Here is a 22854-nt window from a genome sequence, read left to right as displayed (position 1 = left end):
CACATTTTTTGTGCCACACTCAATCCACATACAATCATACAAGCACATACTCGCACACACACACACACACACAGTCTATCGTGGAGAACGAAGTGTCCCTTCCAGTTGGGTTCTTGTTCCCTTTTTCTCGAAGGAGCTCGTTCCACGGATGTTTTTGCCTCGCTCCTATCTTTCTTCCCCACTGTTACAAGCATTTCACATATCATTCCCCCCCCCTTTCCCCAAACATGCACCAGTACACATACACACACACCCACACATATCAACCAAAAAAAACCCTAGCCTAGTTTTAGTCAAGTGATGTCTAGCGTATGCACCTCATCGTATTTCTTATCGGCCTCCTCAGCCATGAAGCGGGCCTCCTTCAGCTGGTTCTCAAGGGCGTCCATGCGCTCCTCATCGGCCAGGGCACGGTTCTCAAGAACCTTGCGAGCACTGCACGCGTTTCCGATACGAGTTTATGTGTGAATTTGTTTCGTTTTCGTCATGGTGCGCCCATACATCCATACATGTGCCAAATTATTATCGATTTTTTTAAATACATATCATTATATCACAGCAAAACGTATTAACAGTAAATTACAGGTTTTCGGATGGTGCGGGAGCGTTTTTTTCGTTTACATTTTTATAATAATTTTTAAACATAATCGACGATCGTTGACGGGGCATTTTTTTTGATTTGGGGGAGATAGGGTGGCGGTCGGTGAGTTTTCGTTGGCGGCGGGGGCACGTTATTTTGTCGGAGAGGCGCACGAGTGAACGAGAGCAATATGCAAATGTTTTGTTTGTTTTGTTTTTAGGTTTAAAATTTGATTCAAGAAACACAATTTGTTGCAAGAAATAAACGAAAGCAGAAGAAAGAAAGAAAGAAAAGAAAAGAACCATTATAAGTAAAGCGAGGATCACGTTTTCTTGCGGACACGGAACAACCGGCCAAGGGTTACCACAGAAGAGTAGGTGCGCGCGCGAGAGAGTAACACATTGCGCGTGCGCAAATGAGACACGTTTTTTCACCCCAAAGATACGCAATTAAGGAGAGAGGATGACTACTGCGCCTTCGCTCATCCTTTGTTCGGCTGCACCGAATGCAGCGTGGGAGGAAACTAAAGAAGGAGAAGGACAACGTCGAGGAATGGCCCTAACTAGTTGATGACCACAGTGGCCACAAGGAATAATACACAGGTACGAAATATGCGAATTGAACATTGATTTAGAAAAACCAACCCAGCAATAGACTTCAACGCAAAAGAAGACACGAACAAAAACAAACAACCCAACGAGCGAACATCGTCCACCAAGGACGAGCAACATACCAATGAACTAAAAAGGATTAAAACAGCGTAATCCGTCCATACATTCGTAAGATCTGAAGAAAACTGAATTCATAAATGAAGGAAACTTGGGTAGGAGGAAAAAAGGAGGAATGTTCGAATGGAATGTGGGAATGATAATGATATGATACCATCGAAGGATGTCTACGGAGGGGATGGTGGGGTGAGTGCGATGTTGTGTACCTCTTCGTATTTTTTGTCTGCTTCCTCTGCTATTAGCTTGGCCTGGGCTAGCTGTGCCTCCAGTATGCCTACTCTATCGTCTTCCATGTTTGTACGATTTTCAAGCGCTTTCCGGATCCTGCAAAATGGGGGAGCGGTAGGGAAGGGATTGAAGGTGCAAATGAATGAGCAACGCTTGAACATGTCTCGAACAAACGATCTACGGGGAATATGCTGCACCTGCCTTCCACATGGGTGGCAAGGCCACAAAAGGAAAGTTTGGGTGATGGAAAAAAAAGAAGAAGGTCCTCAAACAGGTGAGGTCCCCCCTCTCCCATGGAAATCCCCGTTTCCTTGTTTCGCGTTATCCTTCTCATTGCTTTTTTTTTTCGCGCGTCTCGCCATTTTGTCCCTCACCCCTTTGGTTTCGTTGGCCTTTTGTGGTTTCCCGCGTGTACCAGAGAGTGGCGCGCCTTTGCTACCCCCTTTCGCTGGATATCGCTCTCCACTCGTCGGCCGCCCCGCACAGAACCCAACCCACTTACCGTTCGCTCTCGTCGGCAGCGGCCGAAGCCTCTGACAGCTTAGCGGTGGCGGACGCCAAACGTTCTTCCGAACGTTCGAGATCCTCCTCCAGCAGCTGAATGCGACGGTTCAGAGCGGCGACTTCCGATTCGGCCTGCAAGGAAAGGGAGAAGAAAGAAGAGCACTCATTAGTATATGTTTTAAGGGTTTTTTTTTGTTTAAAAGAGAAGAAAACAATGCTTATTTAGCTATCCGCAATCTCAGCTATGAATGCCGTGAGTTAAGAACGTAATGTTTTTTTTCTTTAATAACCTCAAATTTGAATATTCCAGTGTGCCTTGCATGTATCCTGTGTTTAACCGGAACTTGGACACGCATCATTTCACAAAAACAAAAAACCCCATACTGCTAGGTGAAAGTACACCGCTCTCCCCCCAGGTCACAAATATGGATACCCCCCCCCCTCCCCACAACCCTCAAATGACCTCTCTTCCATGTGTGGCAAGGCCGTGGCTTATTTTTATTTACATCGTTTCTCCATTTCTGGCTCCACTTTGCAACCAAATAAGGCAATGCCGCGCGCGCACGAGAGAGAATCAACCGAAGGAAGAAGCCATGACAACAGGGGGTGTGAAGCGATGGGACCCGTGTGGAGAGGGTACTTGTGGCCAGTACGATGTAGCCGATGAAAGGAGCATGATGTCATCGTCTTGCGTTTGGTTGGATAATAACAGCAACAAGATAAATACTGAACATACTTTTTAGACAGCATCCGTGGCTGCTCAGCACTTTTCAACAAGCAAATGTGTGGAAATTATTTAAATTCAGTGACACATTTATTTTTGGTGTCAGCCACCAGTATATGAATAATGAGTTCGTCTCACAAACACTTTGAAAAAAAGCAGTTATCGAGATATCAGAGAGGCACACCGCATTACAAAGATAAGACACGACTCGGGTGGAGTAATACTCGTGGCAGTAAGCATGCCATCATTAGCACATATGCCCTCCATGTGATAAAATTGCATGTCTCTGTGTATGTGTCACACAACCAAAGAACGTGACACATCAAATAAAGCTAGACACCGCGCTACATAATACAAAACAATAAAAAAAACTGCACGGGTTTTTGCATGCAATGATGGCGCTCCCACCCACTCTCCACCGTACAAAAAGCGCGGCTAAATCAGCATAATAATCACCAAGGGCCCTCTCAATGGCCATGCCATACAGTGCTGCCCGCCGCGCTAGAAGCTCTGTGGCAGATGAGTCAAGTTGGTTATAGAATTCGAAACAATTCCCAGCCAGGTCAGGTGTGCAGGAGGCAAACGAGATATCTGCCACCTCTAATGGGCACTGCTTCTTGCTTCTCCTTCACCAACTCCCTGTGTCCCGCTCGTTGGATGCATAATTCAATAGGCCAGCGAAAACTGCGCGAATAGCAACTGGACTCCTGGCAATGCTAGCGGAGGGGAGCAGATTTGTTTGCGCCTTTATGCCCGTAACCCTGAAGAGAGCGACAAAACCAACCGAGAAGCACACACGCTGACATCATCATCCATCGCTCGGAACCGGCATTAACTGTCCTCCCCACCGACGAATTCCTTCCCCCCTTTGGTCGCTCGTGGCTGTGCTCCCCGGGACCTGCTGGATAGTACACATGTGTGCGGCATCGATTGGCAAAGCCACACAGTTATGCTCAAGGTCAGCGTCGGTATAGGATCCCCTCCACGCGAGATTTCGATTCCACTGGTCTCCTTACGGAGCCAACTAAAAGGGGTTTGAAATAGAGGAAGAACGTTCGCAAGACACTTGTGACAAAAATGCCTCCAAACAAACACACCAAACCGTGCTTTTCACTCCCGAGACCCTTCTTTTTATGCTGCCAACCCCTTTCGCAGTTCAAGCCCAACCGGCACGCACGCTGGTCAGCAAGTGTAGCGCAAAGCGCATTGTCACGCAAACAGGGCGTTGGTCGCGGCAAACGTGTGTACCACCGCTGGCACACATCTCCTCCATCCACGGTCCAGCCCACTCTACTGTGTGCCACTGTGGCACCACACCCTCCTCGCACCATGCTGTGCAACGTCATTGGTCATTCGCGGGAGCGGGAGAGAGGGGAATTGGTATGCAGCACCCGAATCCACAGTCATAAACGGGATGAGCCCCGGGCTTGGTGGGGCGTGATCAACAGTTCCGGTTGCATATTATGCTTTCCTCCTTCCTCCCCATTTTCGCCATTTTTTTTTATTGATTCGACTTCCTCTCGATGACCCCCGCACCCCCTTGAAGAGGCATGCAGCAAAGCGGTTTGTGGCTTTTCTTTCTGTGGGGTCCCAACAAACACACACACACACACATAGAGCCGTCGTCGTGTTTGTCTGCTTGCCGGTATCGCCAATTTACGCATACCAGTTCACAAGATGGGGTGAGACGATGGGCGTTTGTTGGTTAGGCCCACCCCGCCGGTCTTCCATGCAGGTGAGAGAGCGCAACACCGGCCCGCGGGTAGAAAGAAGCAGTTCCTCATGTCTCGCGTGTGTGTGTGTGTTGCAATAATACACAACGGGGTGAGCTCCTCATTGCAGTGGTGGTCGTACAGTGGTTGCCGGGAGGTTATGTATATGCTGCTACATACCACCCCGGTTCGACGGTTTCGTGACTCAAGGGATGCGTCATTTGCCGTTGCCACCCTCCTTCTTGAGGGTACACGTACACACACACAGACGCAAACGTCTTTGCGATCGGTTGATTTATAAGGGTGGCGAATTCCACACCGGCAAAAATAAGGGAAAAAGAGAAGATCTTGGGGATGGGGGACAATAAAGCGATCAACTCCATGTTTCAGAGCCTGCAGAGGGGTAATGGTCGGTCCGAGAAAGTGCGGGATCAATTCTCAATTGATGGGAGAGGGTGCGGTAGTGTGGTGCTGTGGATATTTCAGTTTTCTTCCTCGGAAAGAAAGAGAAAGCACATTTTGGTGCGAGTATTTACGCAATAAACGATCATTTTAGTTAATATTGTACTTCCGTTTTTTTTTTTCCAAATGCGAATTGACGTAGCACTCATTTTCGCTTAGTTTTTTTCCTTTTCTCCTTTACTTTGGTGCTCACGTGGCAATTGGGTTCAGAATTGGGAACGATAAAGAGGCGCCAAAAATGCAACAAAAAAAAACGTTAACCATTTCTCATATCTCAATCGTTTAGCATCATAATGCATTTGATCGGCAATTTTAGAATAACAAAACGTACGATATCCTGATGAGCATGTTTGTTCGGGATGGTGTAGATAGAATGCGCTGTTGCACATAATAGTCCGCTTCAACATTCCTAATACGCAATCGCGTATTAATTAACGGACCACAGCAGTTAGGGTGAAATGATCATAAAAAACATAGCACAGAGAACGTTGAAAGATATGCGCAAAGAGTGAGGAAAAGAGAAAGAGCAAACCCATACCCTTCCCTCACGCACACACAAACAAAGGCAAAACATGATACGCATACTGACGCAAACATTCAATTATGCACTGTACCCTCCCCTCTGTCCTTCTCGCTTTGTGTGTCACTCTCTTTTTTGGTTTGATAAATTTGCTGCCAGAGTTTTGATAGCTGACTTACAAAAAAAAAAGTTCGCTTTAGCGCAAATTGGCACAGAAAATTAATGTTTTTAAATTGTTTTCTTCCTTCCGAAAGAAATGTGAAACACAGCCCGACCAAACGCCAGAGCTCGCGGCCCTTTTTGGCGTGCTTCTGTGTGTATTAATGTCACCGGATGGTGTTGGCGGCGCAGCAATCGTTCGCTCGCTCTCGCACTATTTCTGTCTCTCTCTTGCTGGTTGCTTCCAGTGTCTGTTGTTCGTTCTAGCTGGAGTCTCTGAGCAGAGCAGGAGTCTTCTTCGCTTTCCAATCAATTTACGACCGGCTTGTGACCGCACACGCACACAGAGGTGCTATGGTGCAAGGTGGTTGTTTCTATGTTGTTTTCTTATTAATAGAATGCACCAATCAACCACCAACCTATGAGCCACCTCACAACAACAAGTGCCCATTCTTGAGCCTCCTACCCGCTACCTTTGCCCTTTCTCGGGTGCCACACACAATCCTGTTTGCGCGGCGTAGTGTGCGCGCGTCTGTCCGTCCACACACTACACACACTTTGCTGGTAGAAAACTTACTTCCTCGCGCCGCATCACTTCGTTCTGGAGCTTTTTGTGGAACTCCTCGCACTCATCCTTGTACTTCTCCATCTCCTCCTTCGTCTGGCGCATCTTCTTCTTCAGCACGTCGAGCAGGTTGCCGGATTGCTGTTGCACGTTCGCCGCCATTGTTTTGTGCTGGTTGTTGGTGGTTATCTCTAGTATTTTCCGAGGTGTCGTCGTTCACAATTGCAACACACACACGCTTTTTAACGCGCTTTTTTCTTCTTCTACTACTACTTCGCTTATCTTCCGGCGAGACGAGAGAAGAAGCGGGGGTGGGTGGGTGTGTGATAAGATGCAATCACCCTGCCGACACACACACACACGCTATTCACACAAACACACACGTGCGCGCACTCACACACACACACACTGCCGAAATAATACACGAATGCGACGGAGAATACACCTGCCTGCCTCTCTGCTTTTACTGCCTTGGCGCCGTTGCTCTGCTTGCTACGCACTCTGTGGATTTAAGGTCGCAACGACGACGTTTGGATAAAATATTTTGCTTTCTTTGCTTGGCTTCGCACAACACCTCTTCTCTCGCTCTCTCTCTCTTTCACGCTGCGCGCGATAAAACAACGGGGGAATGGTGATGATGACGATGATTAGGGATAGAGCGCGGTACACACTTTTGCGCACACACACACACGCTTGGTCTCACTGAATGACACACACACGCACAATCGTACTGTCGTGCGCACGGGCCGAATATTAGCAGATGATGGGGAGGAAAAAGCTTGCCTTCTAAAACCCGCAAGTTGAAAGGGCAACAATCAGCGGAACTATTTGCCTGTGTGTGCTTAGTTACAATTTGACAAATACAAAATAAAAATATTTGCTATATTTGCGCACTGTAGAGGAGGGAAAAAAGACGAGTTTGAAGCTACCTATTGCACACACTTCGGAAACACACACATACACACCCCGTATACCTCTCTGAAATGTGTGTGTGTGTATGTGTGTTTTCAACGACACATCATGCAAAGAAGTTTACAGGGTTGGTTTCCGACACGATTGCAGTCGTTTTCCATCCAAACAATCTATTCCCCCCCCCCCCCCACTGTGTGAAATGCGACAAATTTTCCTTCTAATCTGTAATGATTCCCTACAAAAATCTTCCAAAATCTCAACAGTTTCAATGATGACTAAAAGGGTGCCCCCGTAAGGTTCGATGTCAATTGTGTGTGTTGCTTATTCGCTCGCACGCTCCATCGCATACAATTCCCTAATATTCCCGCAGAAGCGATACACGCACACAGGCACACGCGCGCGCACAGACTACTCCCGCCGCAGAACACACACACACACACATGTACGGGTTGCCACACCAACACACACACGCACGCACATGACACGCTAAGAAAGATTTTTCATATCAATTTCCATTCTTTCCAATTGCAAAATGCCATCCGTTTTCCACAGTAGCGCAAAACATACACACACACATGTATTTTCTTTTTCTTCCTTTATCGAGCGACAGGATCAAGGAGCCGCCTGTCCCCTTCCCCCTTGCGGTGTGTCACTTTATTCCAGACCAACTTGCACACCACCACTTTGCAGGGTTTCTACACACACACACACACATACACGCGCGCAACAAACGCCCAGAGAGCCCAGTGGACAGAGACAGGCAGGAAGAAGATTGCTCTTAGCGAAAGCGAAAGAAGAACAGTCCCACGCACCCAACGCCAATTGGGAGACTTCGCGGGCGTGAACAATTTCAATCGATTTCAACAGTTTTCTGTCTTGATCACGCACTTTGGGCGCGCGGCGCTTGAGTGTTCGAGCGATAGGGGTGCACAAGAACAAGCAAAAAAAAAACTAGCTGTGCCTGCAATCGTGACGCGACACTAGCACGAGAGCAGCAGCAGCACACCAAACCGTTACTCACTTCGATCGAAACCACTACTGAACTGAGTGGACTATGGGCTCTCGCACACCGCTGGAGCAGCCGCTGGAAAGGCTGCAAAGTAACGGCTGCACCAATACACCAACACGCAAATCCCCTCTCCCTGTCAGTGTGCACTGCGTGCGCTGGAACGAGCACGAAGCATATACGCTTCCAGTCAACGGGTCTCGCCCTCTCTCTCACTCTCTCTCTCTCGGTCGCTCGGGTCTTTGCCGTTTGACGCGCTTACACCGACCGGGACCGGAAGAAGTACGCGGGGATGCATGTAGCCCCCGCCGGATGCAGGGCGTTTTGGCCCCAATGAGTGCCCCAAGATGGAGCAAGGCAAACGGATGCCACTTTTATGGCAAACTCCCCCCCACACCTGCCCTCTCTCTCTCTCTCTGGTGGACGGTTGACCCAGGTGTCCTTAAAAGGACAATATGCCGTCGCCACTACCACCGCCGCCACTGGCCACACCGTGTGGCACCCTCCTCCCCCAAAAGGCGCACCATCGCCAGGCGGTGCCTTGACCTACAGGGCCTGTGTGCTGCTTTGCCGCGATTTGGGTACAGATTTTGGGCGACATGTCTTCAGAGAGAATAAAGCAAAGAGAGAGAGACAGAGAGATCGATAGAGTAAGCGAGACAAACGAGGAATGTGTATCTGTGTGTGTGTGTGTTGTGTGAGTGTGACATCACAGTTTGCTTTCATTACGCGTGAACTGGAAATGTCAAAACACACACACACACATACACTTTCGCTCACCCTCACTTTGTTGCGTATTTGCGTCTCTTCCAGTGGAATTTCGCCGAGCCTGTGCCTCTTTCCTGCCCTTCGTGAGTGGTCAAACGGTCGGAGGAGCCGCTCGAGCCCACAAAACGATCCTGGAAGCGTTGTGTGCGTTCGAGAGCGACGGTCCAAAGATGATTTTAAACAAACAAACCAAAACGCCCGTTGAGATCAATAGGAAAAAAATGGTGATAACAAAGCAATTACAGGGTAAACGAATAGAACCTATTGCAACTGTGGGTTCATTCCAAGGCATTCAACAGGTTCAACCCTCATTAAACGTAGAATTGGGGGGAGAAGTGTGCTTTCCAAACCTTATTCAATAGCAAAATTCAAAATCGAACTTTGAACGCTCTTTCACGACACACAACAACAAAAATCGGTTCTGCCTGCTTTTAATTGTTACGATATGAATTTTGGGTGTAACGGCCAGCACACACACAGGCACCAGATCCTGCCTCGTGAAATCAAACAACCATGAACTCACATAGCCAATTCCGGTCACACAGAACGAACTACACACACACACAACAGCGCGCGACGATTCACTGGACCGGAACACGCACCGTGCCGAAAACGACGAAAAAAAAAACACCCACAGCCATTGTAGGGAAGGGGGAGCGGGGAGGGAGGGTTGTTCTGCTTTTGTAGCGCCCTTCCCATCCGACCTTCGCTTGGAGCAGCCTGCGCGCAGATGACCCGTTGCAAATCGCCCAATGCAATGCAATGCATGTCATGCCTCCTCCTTTTATGCTACCCCCCGTCAAGCATACTGTGTGATCGCCACTGTGGGGCAGTGGCTGTATCGATCAATTCCAAACGGGAGGGGAACCGGGACTGTCCATGCTTGCCCAACCCAACGGAGCAGCAACGAGTAGAATAGAACGGAAGCGGAACCACCCCGTTTTTAGTTATTTATTCCGGTGGCGGACAGGTGCTGCCCTTAAACACATTCCAGCGGGTCATTGTGTTGTTGCCAAAAGAATGGGGGGGGGATGGAGCGCGCACAGAAGGTCCCGAGTGTGGTGTGGTCCCAAAAAGACTCGACCCGACTCGCGCGCTTCCGAATTGCATTGTTGCGCAATGTGTGCAAGGGTTGGGTGTGCGCATGATACTTCTGTGTTTGGTAGTTTTATTCTAGTAATCTAGTGGAACGATTTTGTGCTCCCCGACTAGCACTGAAATCGGAGTCATCGGAGAAATACCACAACTTTGAATTACTATTAGGGGGCGGGGGGGTGGGGGAGGAAAAACAAACCACTAACAGCACCCTTCCCAGCATGTGATTTGCGTGTGTCATTGAGAGATGCTCCGATCTATCACTTTTCGCTTTCCTCAATTCACAGATCGACTTACACACCTCGGCGGGTGACCTCGACGACAGAGAGCTCGATGAGTTGGAGAGCACGTCGCTTCACACAGTAGATACACAGGCGGTCACGTTTCGATACTTCAATTCAAGCTAATATATGTGGAGCAGCCACCTTCCCATTCGTTTGCCTCCTCCCAGTGACACATTCCTGGAGCAGGGACGGCCATAAAAAACACACACACAAAGTCGATCACAGTCGATCGGTGGGGTACGGGAGGGGAGTCTACGGGGGAAGATTCGTGTATCGAACCGATCGAATTACCGATTCACCGTGCGTTTCTCCCGTGGTTGCGCACTGCGCGAAACGACGGGATCGATCATTGACGCAAACCGACACCTACCGTTGGTGCGCCTCACCGCTGCGCACTGGCATGCCTGATCATCATCAGCAGCAGCAGCACCGTGTCGCCAAATACCATGAATAGGCACACGCACTGATTGGAAAAGGCAAAAGGTTTTTTGATATAACAACCATCACCGCTGATTGGTTCTTCCTCGTTTAGCAGGTAAGTTCCTTCCCCGGAAGCTTTGCTTCCGCGACGCGTTGGAGGTGACAACGGTACCTCCGGTTTAGATATCGGCAGCGCTCGCAAATGAAAACAGCAAGTCGGCGCACCAGTTGTGATGGTTCAGCGCAGACTGCATTAATCCAACACCGCACGTCAAGGCCGATACGCCATGGATGAAATGAACTGGCCTACGAAACGGCTCCGGCGACCTATTGTTACCGGCAGAGTCATCCGGCAGAGGGGTGGGACAAAAGCAAGGATTAGGAAATCGTATCGAAAGCTGTTTCGAACTCCATTGGCCGGCTTGCGCCGTTGCATTGTCAACGCACGGAAATGAGGCACGTTAGCGGAAGGATTTCACCTGTTTTAAGGACCTCACGAAACCAGATGTTCAATTGCGTGCCAAGCAGCCCCAGACCTCCAGCAAAACATCCTCGCCAATGTAATGGATGGCTTGCTGATGTCTCTCTGGCTTGGGGAAGGGGTTTTGTGGGAACGGTTGGGTAATGCCGCATAGCCCCAGAAGGGCAAACGAGCCCAGAACCAACCGGGACGGAACGGGTTCTGCCTTGAAAGCGGGGTCGTCCACACGGAGGGTCGGTACAGTGAGGTACCACCACCGGGCAAACACACCATACAACACACGTCGTCCCAAGTTCCCAGGCATGCCACACACCGCTTACAACCGCGCACATGCGCACGCTTCTCGGAGGGCCACTGGTGAATGGTGCCGGCGCGACACAGCATTGCACACAGCCAGACACACACACACACTACTACGGGCTGGTTGGGCCGTAAAGGAAAACGTAAAGATCAGTTCCTTAAATGGACAAAATCGCTCGCGGACTACAACCCCGCGGACACTGAGGCAGCATGTCAGCAGCAGCAGCAGCAGTCGAACGTGTACCACACTACCACGGTCAGCTCCAAACGATGACTATGTTTGTCTTACCCTCCTTACCCTCCCCTCCTTCGCAGCATTGATCCGCGAGCGAGCGAGGGTATATCATAAAATCCAATGCCATCGTGCGCTCGACTTTCCCAAAACAAAGTATAATGAAAAGCAGTCGCGGCAAAGGCGCCAGCCCCGGACACGTAATCGATCCTTTTGGCCCTGTGCGCCGCCGCCCCATCTGTAGCCTTTTTTTTCTTTTTTTTTTCTTCCAGCCTGCGGACTGTGTCGTTCGCCGTTCGCATGATTTGCCTGTCCACGTCCACGTGTATGTGTGTGTGTGTGTGCAACAGCAATTACTTATTTTTCATTCAATCGCGGTAGCGGCAGCACGGCGAAGAGGCAAGCAATTCGGCACACGCAAATGTAGGACACGATGTCTGCACCATCAACAAGAGAAGCTTCAAGGGTTTACCGAGAGAGAGAAAAAACAACAACAACAACAACCGAAACGTCAAACGGCACCAGCTTCGTCGACCGACCGCACGATGGCGCCACACGTGTGCGCACGGTGGAGCGTAATTTTTAAACGCATCGGCGCGCGATCGTTCGTGCGCCGTTGCGGCGACGACGGAGGAAAGACAGCGTGGTGTGGTCAGTTTTGTGTGGTAGCATGGAACAAGCATAGAACATAAGCATCGCTCCAAAACCAACCCAGTGTTTGTTTGCTGGAACTTATGTATGTTATCGATTTTCAAATGTGAACTTACTCCCCAAAAAAAAACAAAAAGGAGGGCAAGCCAACCGGCACCGAACCCCCCATGGTGGGGTGGAGGGACAGATAGAAATCAGTGAAATGATTCAGAATTTTGCTACCAATAAACTAACAGTTTGTTGGTCTTTTCGTTCGCCCCCACCGCCCTCAAAAGCGTTGCGCATCGCTGGCAAGGGGCGTTCTCTTGCGCCCCCACCCGTACACTCGCATACGCACTGACAATAGCAGCAACAACAACAACAGCAACAAAACACTAAGCTGACCACTGACCGTCGTGGTACAATAGAGCCCGAGAGTCGAAGCAAAAAGGCGACGGGCGCAACCTTAATGAAATGTATAAATATTTACACGGTCTCGTTACTTTCGCGAAGCAATCAAAAACCAGTGTGCGCAAGCAAAGAGCTCCAGCGCGCCCTGCGGGCGTCCAAAGCTTCCCAAAATCTATTACGCTAAACGCAAGTGCGCAAGATGGTAGGGGGCAAGGTTGGTGGAAAATAAATCACAAAAAGGTTGCTTCTTTCTCGCTGGGAGTTCAGTATTATTATTGTGCCAGCTGATTTCGGCCACAATCTCGCGATGGCAACTCTATCGAACATATTTAATGGCTGTGTGAAACCCTACACTGATAAACCTTTAGTCGATCTCGGCGTAACAGTATCGATCGATGGAAATTTGTTTGGCTTTGGCCGAATTTCGGCGCTCGATAATTTATCATAATTTGGATAATCTACATCGGTAGGCAGCCCAACTGCACCTCCAGACTCCGATGATATTTTTACAGCGCTGGAAGAAAAGGAAAATGCGTAGGAAAGACGCATAGCTGCAGGCAGGGTTTGCCACACCGGAGCACCGAAATGGAGCGCATTTTGGAATGCTCATTTATACTTATGAGATAAGAAAACAAGACTAAACGAAGTACTCTTTTTAGCAGAGTGTTCCAAGAATGATGACACACAGTCGCGTCTAGAGCGCTGATAACACCCACCCCTTTATCTGTGCGGCCCTTTATCAATGAAAAATGCTGTGCGGTTGTTACCACGAATCAACCAATCGCGAGGAGCATATTTCATCTTTTATGGCAAACGGTTTATCGCAAATGGATGAGAAGAAATGCAAACCCTGCAATCGTAGCTTCAAATCTCAGTCCAGTTTTATCAAACAATCAGTAAAACTCAAACTCCCTGCTTCGCGCTGCATTGCTCGCTTGCCCTTCCTTCCGTGCCGCAACAGCAACAACACTGTTAGTATAATAAACAAAAGGAAGTAGTAACATTCGCTACAATCATGAGGATCGGTTAATGTAGATATAGATGCCCCACCCCTGCCATCGCCTCCTAAAGCCAAATTATTCCCGCAATCCACCTTCTTTTTGGCCGGGGTGGCCACAGTGGTGGGTGAAATCGAACTCCAACCAAAAAAAAAAAACGTAGCGAAAAGCGAGCTACGAGAACAACGAAGGAAGGAAAAAACGGCTACGAAAATTGCCCCCTTACACCGAGGTTAGGAGCCGGCACCACCACGCATCGCCCACCTGTGCCGCCCGTGCGTTGCGTCTTGTGACCGTGCCGGTGAGAAAGCGTGAGAAGGAAAGAGAAACAAGCAGACAAAGAAGAGGCAAGAGGCCAAAAACGTACGTGTGGCACGTAGCGCGGCGCGTAATCGCAATGGAAAATGCGGATTGCACCTCTCGTTCGGGGAACCGTTGGAGCTCCTCGCGGGGGGTGGGGTGGTTACACTTTTACGATCCCCAAAGGCATCAGTATACACACACACCGACGGCCCAAAACGTTTCTTTGTCGCTTAGGCGCTGAAAAATCTATCCTCACCAGCACCAACCCCTTCACCTGCGTATGGTGGCGCACCAGGGCAAAGGGGGGAAGGGGGGTGCAGCTAAGACCGTTCACGTTTGCTGCGCATCCGCGCACACGGTGTGTCTCGATCGAGGGTGGGTAAAAATGGTTTTGCGCCAAGGTTTTTCTTTCGCGACGCGTCTGTCAGAATTCAGCTTAGCTGGGCAGGCAGCCGCAAGGCCATAGTCGCAAATGATGATATCATCGTTGTGCGCCATACCCGTACGCAATGAACAATTTAGCTCATTCGCGCACACACATATCGTTCTAATCTCAGTGTACACACGGGAGTGTCCATAGACAGTGTGCGGTCTTTGCAGCACAGCATGATGCGTCATGAAGAAAAAGGTTTGATGGAAAATTTCATCCAACGCAATTGGTAGAAAGCGCAAGCGCCAAACCAAACGAAAACGGCCCACACGATTCTCATGGGGGTCATGGAAAATTCAGCATTTTCGAAAAACCGGCCGTTCCCTTGTGCTCGTGCGGGAGTGCTAAAAATAGCTGCCTAGAAACCTGCGCACACATCGTACAGAAGAATCTTGGCCTGCCTGCCTGCCTGCCTGCTCGGAACACCCACCACCCCCGGGGAATGGCCATACTGCGGCGCTCTGACATCTTACATCGCTCCGTGCGCAACCTCGCACGCGCTTGTTTTCGTCAGGGAGAGCGAAACCTTACGGGCTAAAATATACCAAAGAAACACCGGGTGCCGGACCCGGGCTGTTTTGGGGCAGCGGGGGGTTGTGTTTTAAAACGTAGACAAATACAGGAAAGCATATTTACCCGCTTTAGCTGCGTTTTCATGATGTTGTGCAGCTCATTCCGTATGATGTTGAACTTCATCATCGTGTCGGAGCTAAAGATGGACCGCCCGAACGCCAGCCCCGGATAGTCGGCGCAGCGCTTCTGCCTTCGGTGTTCCCGCTCCGCGATGACCTCGGTCCGCTCGCTCGTACACCGCAGCTTCGCCCATTCCGCCACGTCCGGATCGTTCTCGTCGTTCGGCTGCTGCTCCTTGTAGTCACCCGCCAGCCCGCCACCGTACTCGGCCGCCCCCAGCAGCCCCCCGATCACCGCATCCAGGTCGCCGCACGACGCGCCATCCCCCGATGCCCGCTGCTCCAACGCTGCCGCCGCCGCCGCCGCTGCCGATGATTTCGATTTTTTCCGCTTCCCCCCGTCCGCTCCGGTGCCGCCGCTGCTGCTGCTGGTCTTCGATGAGGATTTCTTGCCGGTGGACGATGACTTCTTCTTGCCGCTGGCCGGTGGTGCTCCGCCGGCATCGTCCGACTGTGGGCTGCGCTTGCTGCGCTTCAGCTTCTTGCTGATCTGCTGCACCAGCTCCTTCCCGCTGGTAATCTGGTCCAGCTTCAGCTCTATGCTCTCCTCGTCGTCCGGCTCGGTCGTCCGGGACGGTGGCCCTGCTGGCAGGGCGGGCCGCCCGTCCGCATCGCCGGCCGCCTCGTCAAAGAGTATCACATGTTTTGGACTAACGCTGCTACGGTTGCTGCTGCTGCTGATGCTGCGATTGTTGTTCAGTCGGTCCTGTTCCGGTTCCGGGGTGTTTTCCTTGCTCGGTTCACCGCTCCACCGTGCCGCCCCGAGGGCTGTGATGCTGCTGTTCTCGATGTTACTATTTACAATGTCAGCTGTTGCTATTGCTGCTGCTGCTGCTGCTGCTGTTGGTGTTGTTGCTATTGCTTCTGTTCCAATATCGTACTCATCCAACAGCTCTGCATCGTTATCATCGGACCGAGTGGCAAATGACGTTGTCTTCTCGGTGGCCAGAGGGTTGTTGTTGTTGCTGCCATCATTGGCCGTCACTGCTCTGTCACCACCACCAACACCACCACCACCACCACCCGAAATCGACACGTTCAGGGACGATGCGGAAGATGAGAGTGACGACGAGGACAGCGAGTTGCTGCCACCGTCGAAGGCACCGCGCAGGGCCGCTATCACGTCCTCGGCCGGAACGGTCGACTGCCGCGTACCGCCGAAGCGGGGATGATGCTGGTGGCCCCGCTTGCGTCCACCCGCGCCATGGCCCGGGCCGGAGTTATTTTCGCACATAATACTTGCACCAACAACACTACCACCACCGTCGCCGTCGCCAGCTGCACCATTCACGACGTCTTGTTTATTTGCTGCCACAAATATGTCCGCCGGCCGACCAGCGCGATCCCATAGTGCTGCGTCAAACGTGCTGTCAACGAGTTTCAAAATGGAAGTTCGAAAGCCGTTGGGTGGCCGTTTTTTCGCGTTCGAAAGCGCATCCACCAGCTCATCGTCTCGGGTGCGGCTTTCAAGACGCAGCCGCGCCTCGGCATGCTTCGGCAATCTTCGTACAATTTCACCGCTTCTTCGCCGTCGCCGTGCTCCTGCTGCCCGCGCACCGCCGGCGGTTCCGCGTGTTCGGCGCGACTGCCGGTCCTTCTTCGGTTTGCCACTGCCGCCGCCGCCGGTGCGCAACTGTTTCGGGCGGCTGCAACAGTCCGGTGCCCGTTTCCGATTGCCGTACGAGATTATTCCGGCCATACTGGTACGATGCCGGTGGGTGTGCGAACCATAAATCCAGGGACCGGCCGGTTCCAAACACACACGCCCAACGACAGGATGGTCTTTCTCCGGTCGACCGGGGCGCGCGTTTTCTGCTGCCGGCGTGTATGCGGTGCGCGGTACAACTATCTTGTGAATGGATCCCGATGCGCTTTCTTTCGCCTAACCCCACGCTGCTGCCCCAAAACCGCCCCGAGCGGATAGTAGTCATCGCTGCGACCCATTCTTAGTCTTCTTGGTAGTACGCTTCTTCCTGCTAACACACGACCGGCAACACCCGGCAACACATTCCACAATGTTCTCTACCCCCGCCCACCCCCGGGAGAGTGAAAGAGTGAGTTGAAGACAACAGAAAAAAAGTACCAATTCATTCAAATATTTGCACCGGATCCGAGGATGTGACTCGCCGGTCGGAATGCGTTTGGCCCGCAAACGTTGCTGCTTCTCGTCTATTCGCCTGGCGATGGCACCGGCAATGGGACGACGATTGATAAAATTAGAGAATGATCGGCATCTGTGACGATAATGTCCACCGGTCGCCGGTCCTAAGCACGGGCGGGGCCAGTCTTTTCCACCCAAACCGTTTTGGGTTGGCAACCGCGTGGCAACCGACGCGCGACGAGATGCGCGCTCCTGGCGATGCCGCGCGCGCATGAGCGAACTGCGCGCACGGCGACCTCGTCTGCGCACGTGCAAATGCGCGCCGCACATCGCTTCGCTCCTCCTGCTTCTCTGCCGCATTATTGTGCGGCAAACAGCGGCTGTTACGAATTCATCTTCCCCAATCCCCCACGAGCTTGCGGGGATACGCATTCCGAGGGTTCGGTTTTCTTTCTTCAATCTGACCCTCCGCCCCACGTTACAGTAAAAATAGACCAGTTCGCCAGCGCCATATTTCCCGGTCAATTTGGGCTTCCGGCGCGCTACACACGATGAGCTCACACGATTGTGCAAAATTTCAACCCTCGGTGGTCATGAAATTAAACACTAATTTTTCATCTCCCGTCCCTGTCCGGTGGCCATACGTGATTTATGAACGAAAAAAAGGACTGAGGAGGTGCTTTCGATTAATTATGGTCCCGAGAGCCGAGAGTCAGAACGTTACGCAACTGGTTAATCGGTTCGTATGAGTGTCACCGCGGGTGCAGTGTGTTGCATGAAAAATGCATCGAGAAAGGTTATTTTTAGAGCCGTCAAGCTTCCCATACTTCCCACGACTCAGCGTCAGCACACGAATTGATGGCAACAGACACGAAAGACGATTAAAATGCGTTACGTGTGTTTCAAAATTAATCATCACCAGCTTGTACAGCCAACTTTATTATCTACTTCATTACCATGTGTGTATGAGTGTGTGTCTTCATTTTTGCTCTATTCTTTCTTCTTCTAGTTCTTCTAGTTCCCCTGACATTCGCACACTTACACGGTATTGAGTTTCATAAATTCCGTTCCCTTGTTTTTCGTGATGATTTTACTTCAGTTTTTCCTTGAACAGAAACGAAGCGGAAAAAATACTCTCCCTAAATGAGATCATCATGGGGAAAAACGCAATACGCTAGACACAAACTGTGTGCTGCGTAAAAAAGCCAAAAATAGCTCTACACTACGCGCGTACATTGCTCGCGCGCTTGGAATGCGCTGCGCGCTGTGCAACACACCGCTGCTTCTAATCACCAGGGAGGGTGGATGGGTGTGATTGTTTTTCAGGTGTTTTCTGTGTCTGGGGCGTAAAGAAAGGGCATCACATTACGATGCCACTTTGGCACAGTTTGTAGATTTAGGTCAACCCAAAAACATCGTTTTGCAATGGACATCCTGAGTGACCTAGAAACGGTGATTAGCGTGAAGGACAATGAGTACTCCCTTTACTCTTCCTGTATAGACTGAGATTGCGGATTGGTTGTTTTCTATCGCATTTTTGTAAATATATAAAATAAAGTTTAATAAAAAATGCCACGCGGTACTTACGTTCTGCAGAGCCTTCTCCTTCTCCTCCAGCTTGGTGTTGACCTGCATCAGCGTCTCCTGGGTCACATCGAGATCGTTTTCGATCGCCTGGATCTTCTTCTGGAGCTGGCGGGCCTCCTCCTCGGCCTTCTCGGCGCGCAGGTTGGCATCGCGGGCCTGCTGCTCGCAGAGAAGGGCCCGATCCAGGGCATTGTCCTTCTCCAGCTTCATCGCCTGCATCTTCTTCTTGATCGCATCCATTTTGGGTTTTGTTTTTGCACGGTCACTTCACAAGCACTACGAAAAGAACACTACACACACAGATACCGAATCGCACACGCGTAGCCTGCAATGGAGAAAAAGGGGGAGGGAGAGTTAGAAAGTTAGTACCACTCGACATCATTGCAACTACAGATACAGCCAATTTTCAACCAGCCCTAAAAATTCGTCCCTCAAAGTGCTACGTTTTTGGGCGTAACTTCCGACGGAACCGGCGCATCATCGTAACAGATGGTCGACACTGGGAGCCTTTTTTTTTGTCTGTCTCCTCTGCAGCCTCAAACTCGCCATTGACATTGTGTAAATACGTTCATACGCGTCCAATAAGCGCCCCGTACCAGCAGCCCGAGAGCATAATCATCGCGATCGCGGCAGCCCAAACCGCAGCCGACACACGCAAATGCCCGCGCTTTGGGGGTGAAGGAGGGATTGGGATTATGGGGTAAGTATATGTGGCCGCACTGTGGTCGCAAAACGGTGCACCACCACAGCGGTGGTACAACTTGACACCATACACACGCGTGGCCTTCCGTTTGCCTTTTACGGAAGAAAATCAGACAAACGTGAATTTCAATTTAATCGCGTTATTATATCGAAAGCGCGAATGTGGTCAGTCATCAGGTGTGCGTGTGTGTGAGTATGGCAAGTTTTGAGGGATCCCCTCCGCTGGTTCACGTAACGTTTAAAGGCCCTCCACCAGGCGATGGATTACTCAGACGGTTCAAAGAGCAACATATATTGCCAACAAAAGGGGGAGAGCTTATAGGGAGCTTTTGGTTTTGGCACTGGACGGCTCATAAAGTGTCGCAAATGAAACGACCGACCTAATTGGACGTTTGCCAACACGGTTATATTTCTATTTTAACTCCCGTTAATATGCGACGATGCTCAGCGGACATTAACTAGCGACAGGTTGATGCCGATATTGTCCACTTTCTAGCTGAGAAGAGATTTTCTCCTCCAGCAAGGTACTGGATGATAGGTCAAAGTAAACGATACACATTATGTTTGTTTTTCGAAGAACTGGTATCTACTAGTTAACGCCATTCCGTCCTGCGTTGGGACCAGCAGTGTGCTTACTTATAAGGAATAGGACCACATTCCCTACCCGTTTGGAATGTCTGCTGAAAAACAGCTGCCACCAGCTGGATATACAATTTATTGTCTTGTACCATGTTCCGAAGCATCAATCTACACCACACACGACCTCCAAAATCGGGTCTATCGGCTTGATGTACACAGCCATTTGAACTCCATCGAATCCAGGGTCGAGCCGATGCTTATCTTACCACTGCGAACAGGTTTGACAATGCATTTGAACCTCTCCTTGGTCGTGGTAGTGGAGCTCAATTTTATTGCACTCAGAAATGGAGAAAAGATCCTCCACTTCAAATCAACGCGTGAGTGTGCTCTATGAGTAAGATGTCGACCCGCCCGGCAGGGTGTGCAAAAAACCTGTCCCTACCTGTTGAGTTGATGCACACAACAGAAGAACGGTGGCAAGATAACACACAGGAGACCTTGTGCGCCCGTGTGTGTGTGTGTGTGTGTGTCTGTTTGGGAAGGTCCCCATGATCACCTTAGGTACCGCTTCTAGGTGAATGTCAACGGCATCGGATCGGTAAACCACAGCCGGCGTAATTGCGGCGTAAGATTTCACTCCACGTGGGGCTACTGTGAGGGTGAAATTTGAACATCTTGACACACATCTTCTACTCTTCTACTGCGTGTGCTTGCGTGTGGATGCACTGGAGAAGCTCGTTTCGCAGTCGCAAAGAAAGTGAAAGCAGTCGGGGAATGTAATGGTGGCGAAAAAAATAAAAATGTCTCCATTTGCAACTCCACAGTCTACAGTGACCTACGCTGTCCTACAGTGCAAAGAGAAGAACCTGTTTCCCTGATCACTTCCCTCCCCTCTTCTCTCTTGGTTGAGGGGAGGGGGAGAGGAGGAGGTACAAAAATGTTGGCCCAAATCCCCAACAACCACCTCACCACAGCGGTGCAAAAAGGTTCGCCAAGGCCGTCCGGTGGTTCCCTTTGGGTATCCGGTTCGGCGGGATGTTAATTATTTAATCGTCTGTCGTTTCGAAGACGATAAGTGCATGTGCATGTTCCCACACACACACACACACACATATATATGTGTGCCTGTATGTACAGTTGACGGCGCTCGTTGCAAGACGTTGAATCATCCGTCACGGCCAGAGGAGTGATAAGAATGCTTCGCTGTAGCGCGGCCCTGTTTGCGGTGGAATTTCAGCAGCAACCCCGAGCTCGGGACGGCTTCAGCAGAACGGCACGCACACAGGCACGCATACCTGTCGCAGGTTTTGCTTGGAAGAGGGTTTTCCCGCAAGTAGTGCGAAGAGGCGAGCAGGAATTGTCCAGACGCCCTTCAGCCAACCCGTCTGGATGATTGCAGCGAGAAGCCGTTGCACAAGATGTAGGCCATGATGGATAAAAAAAACAGGTGATCGAGGGAACAAAGTTCAGCTTTGGTCATCAAACACAAAGCAGCAGAGGTTTACAAAGCAATGGTGCAAACCCTTGAATTTGCTTCTTTTATATGATATTGTCCAAAAAAAAAGAGCTAAATATTGTGCAGAATAAAGTACTGCCACTGCCATCATGTGTTGATCCGCTCTTGTTCGAGGCAGGAACCATTCATTCAGGCCCACCATCCAGGCAGGGTTTAAAAATAAGTCCACCGAGCTACAGATCGGAGTTTTCTAATCGTGCATAAACACACAACCACACACACACACACACAGACGCATCTCGGCCATCGGGATCCCACAACATCGGTGCCCAACCATCCGACCATTCGCCTGGGTTGCGATCGCCATAAACGTCGTGATCGGAGCGGGCGCGTCCGAAAATAACGCAAAACCGCGCATCGCGCGCCGATGCTTTCGGGCCGTGCGCAGTTGCCGTCCCCGCAAGAGGAAGAAGCATCATGCGCGCAGCCCCAAAAATTCGTCCCCCACACACCCCAGTCCTGTCGGTCCACAGGATCTGGTGCGCACGATCAGCCCTCCTGGTGCGCAAACGGACGAACTCGAACTCGGTGTTTCTAAAAATACCCAGCACACAGCTCCCGCACTACCCACGCGATCGGCGTTTTGCAGGACACATGTAAGGGTGGGGAGTGGGGAGGGAGCGGGGGGCGATGGTGTGGCAGACATAGGGTGGAAGCTGGCAAACGCACCATTCCGCAAAGGTACGTGCGTGCGCGTGTGCCACAACAAGAACGCAACACGAAAAAACCCCCGAACGCTTCTTCTTCCCACTGGGGTTTTGTGCATTCCGGCAGAAGTTTTAAAAATATCACACAACGCGCGAAAGCTCAAGTGCGCGCGCGCGCTCGCGCACAGGGTTCGCTTCTTCTACCACCACTTTGCCAACACATTACACAATCCGAGCCGTGGTCTGCGAACACGTAAAGGGGCTGACACATCGAGGCTGACCGTCGCATCGTCCGGTGGGTTTTCGCCGGATCGCCATCCTGTTTTGCGTCCGCACAACCTCACATGCACATGTGTATGCGACATTCCCTAACCCGATGACGCAGACGGGGAATAGGCTCGCAGTTCAGTTCGGTTTGGCACATTCCAACGCGGGTGGGGGTGGGTGGGTTTTGGGTGGAGCGATGAGGAGTTCCAGTTTCGATCAGCTGTGGCTACACCTTTTTTGCTAAAGTCTGCGTTTGAATTGTCACTAGCGCCGCTGCTAGAACCGAGCGTTGCAGAGAGGATGCATCCGAT

General features: G+C 50.8%; 1 protein-coding gene across 30 annotated transcripts in view; it reads right to left on the bottom strand.

The window, feature by feature from the left end:
- LOC120908828 (tropomyosin-2) overlaps positions 1–22854 on the bottom strand; it is a 44642-nt gene that overhangs the window by 21004 nt on the left and 784 nt on the right. For 7 of the 30 annotated variants that reach the window (XM_040320248.1, XM_040320236.1, XM_040320246.1 and 4 more), the window contains exons 2-4: positions 18833–19157; positions 2039–2172; positions 318–435 (exon numbers count right to left, since the gene is read on the bottom strand). In XM_040320248.1, coding sequence (XP_040176182.1) covers positions 318–435; positions 2039–2172; positions 18833–19072 — 492 coding nt within the window. In that variant the 5' untranslated portion in view covers positions 19073–19157. Of the gene's footprint in view, positions 1–317; positions 436–1514; positions 1633–2038; positions 2173–6194; positions 7076–8115; positions 8181–15088; positions 17115–18832; positions 19158–22854 lie in introns of those variants that run through there. The other 23 variants (XM_040320250.1, XM_040320247.1, XM_040320241.1 and 20 more) reach the window with 20 other exon arrangements.

The sequence above is a fragment of the Anopheles arabiensis genome, chromosome 2 (genome assembly GCF_016920715.1).
Source record: "Anopheles arabiensis isolate DONGOLA chromosome 2, AaraD3, whole genome shotgun sequence".
Lineage (NCBI taxonomy): Eukaryota > Metazoa > Arthropoda > Insecta > Diptera > Culicidae > Anopheles > Anopheles arabiensis.
This window is presented reverse-complemented; position numbering and strand designations above follow the sequence as displayed.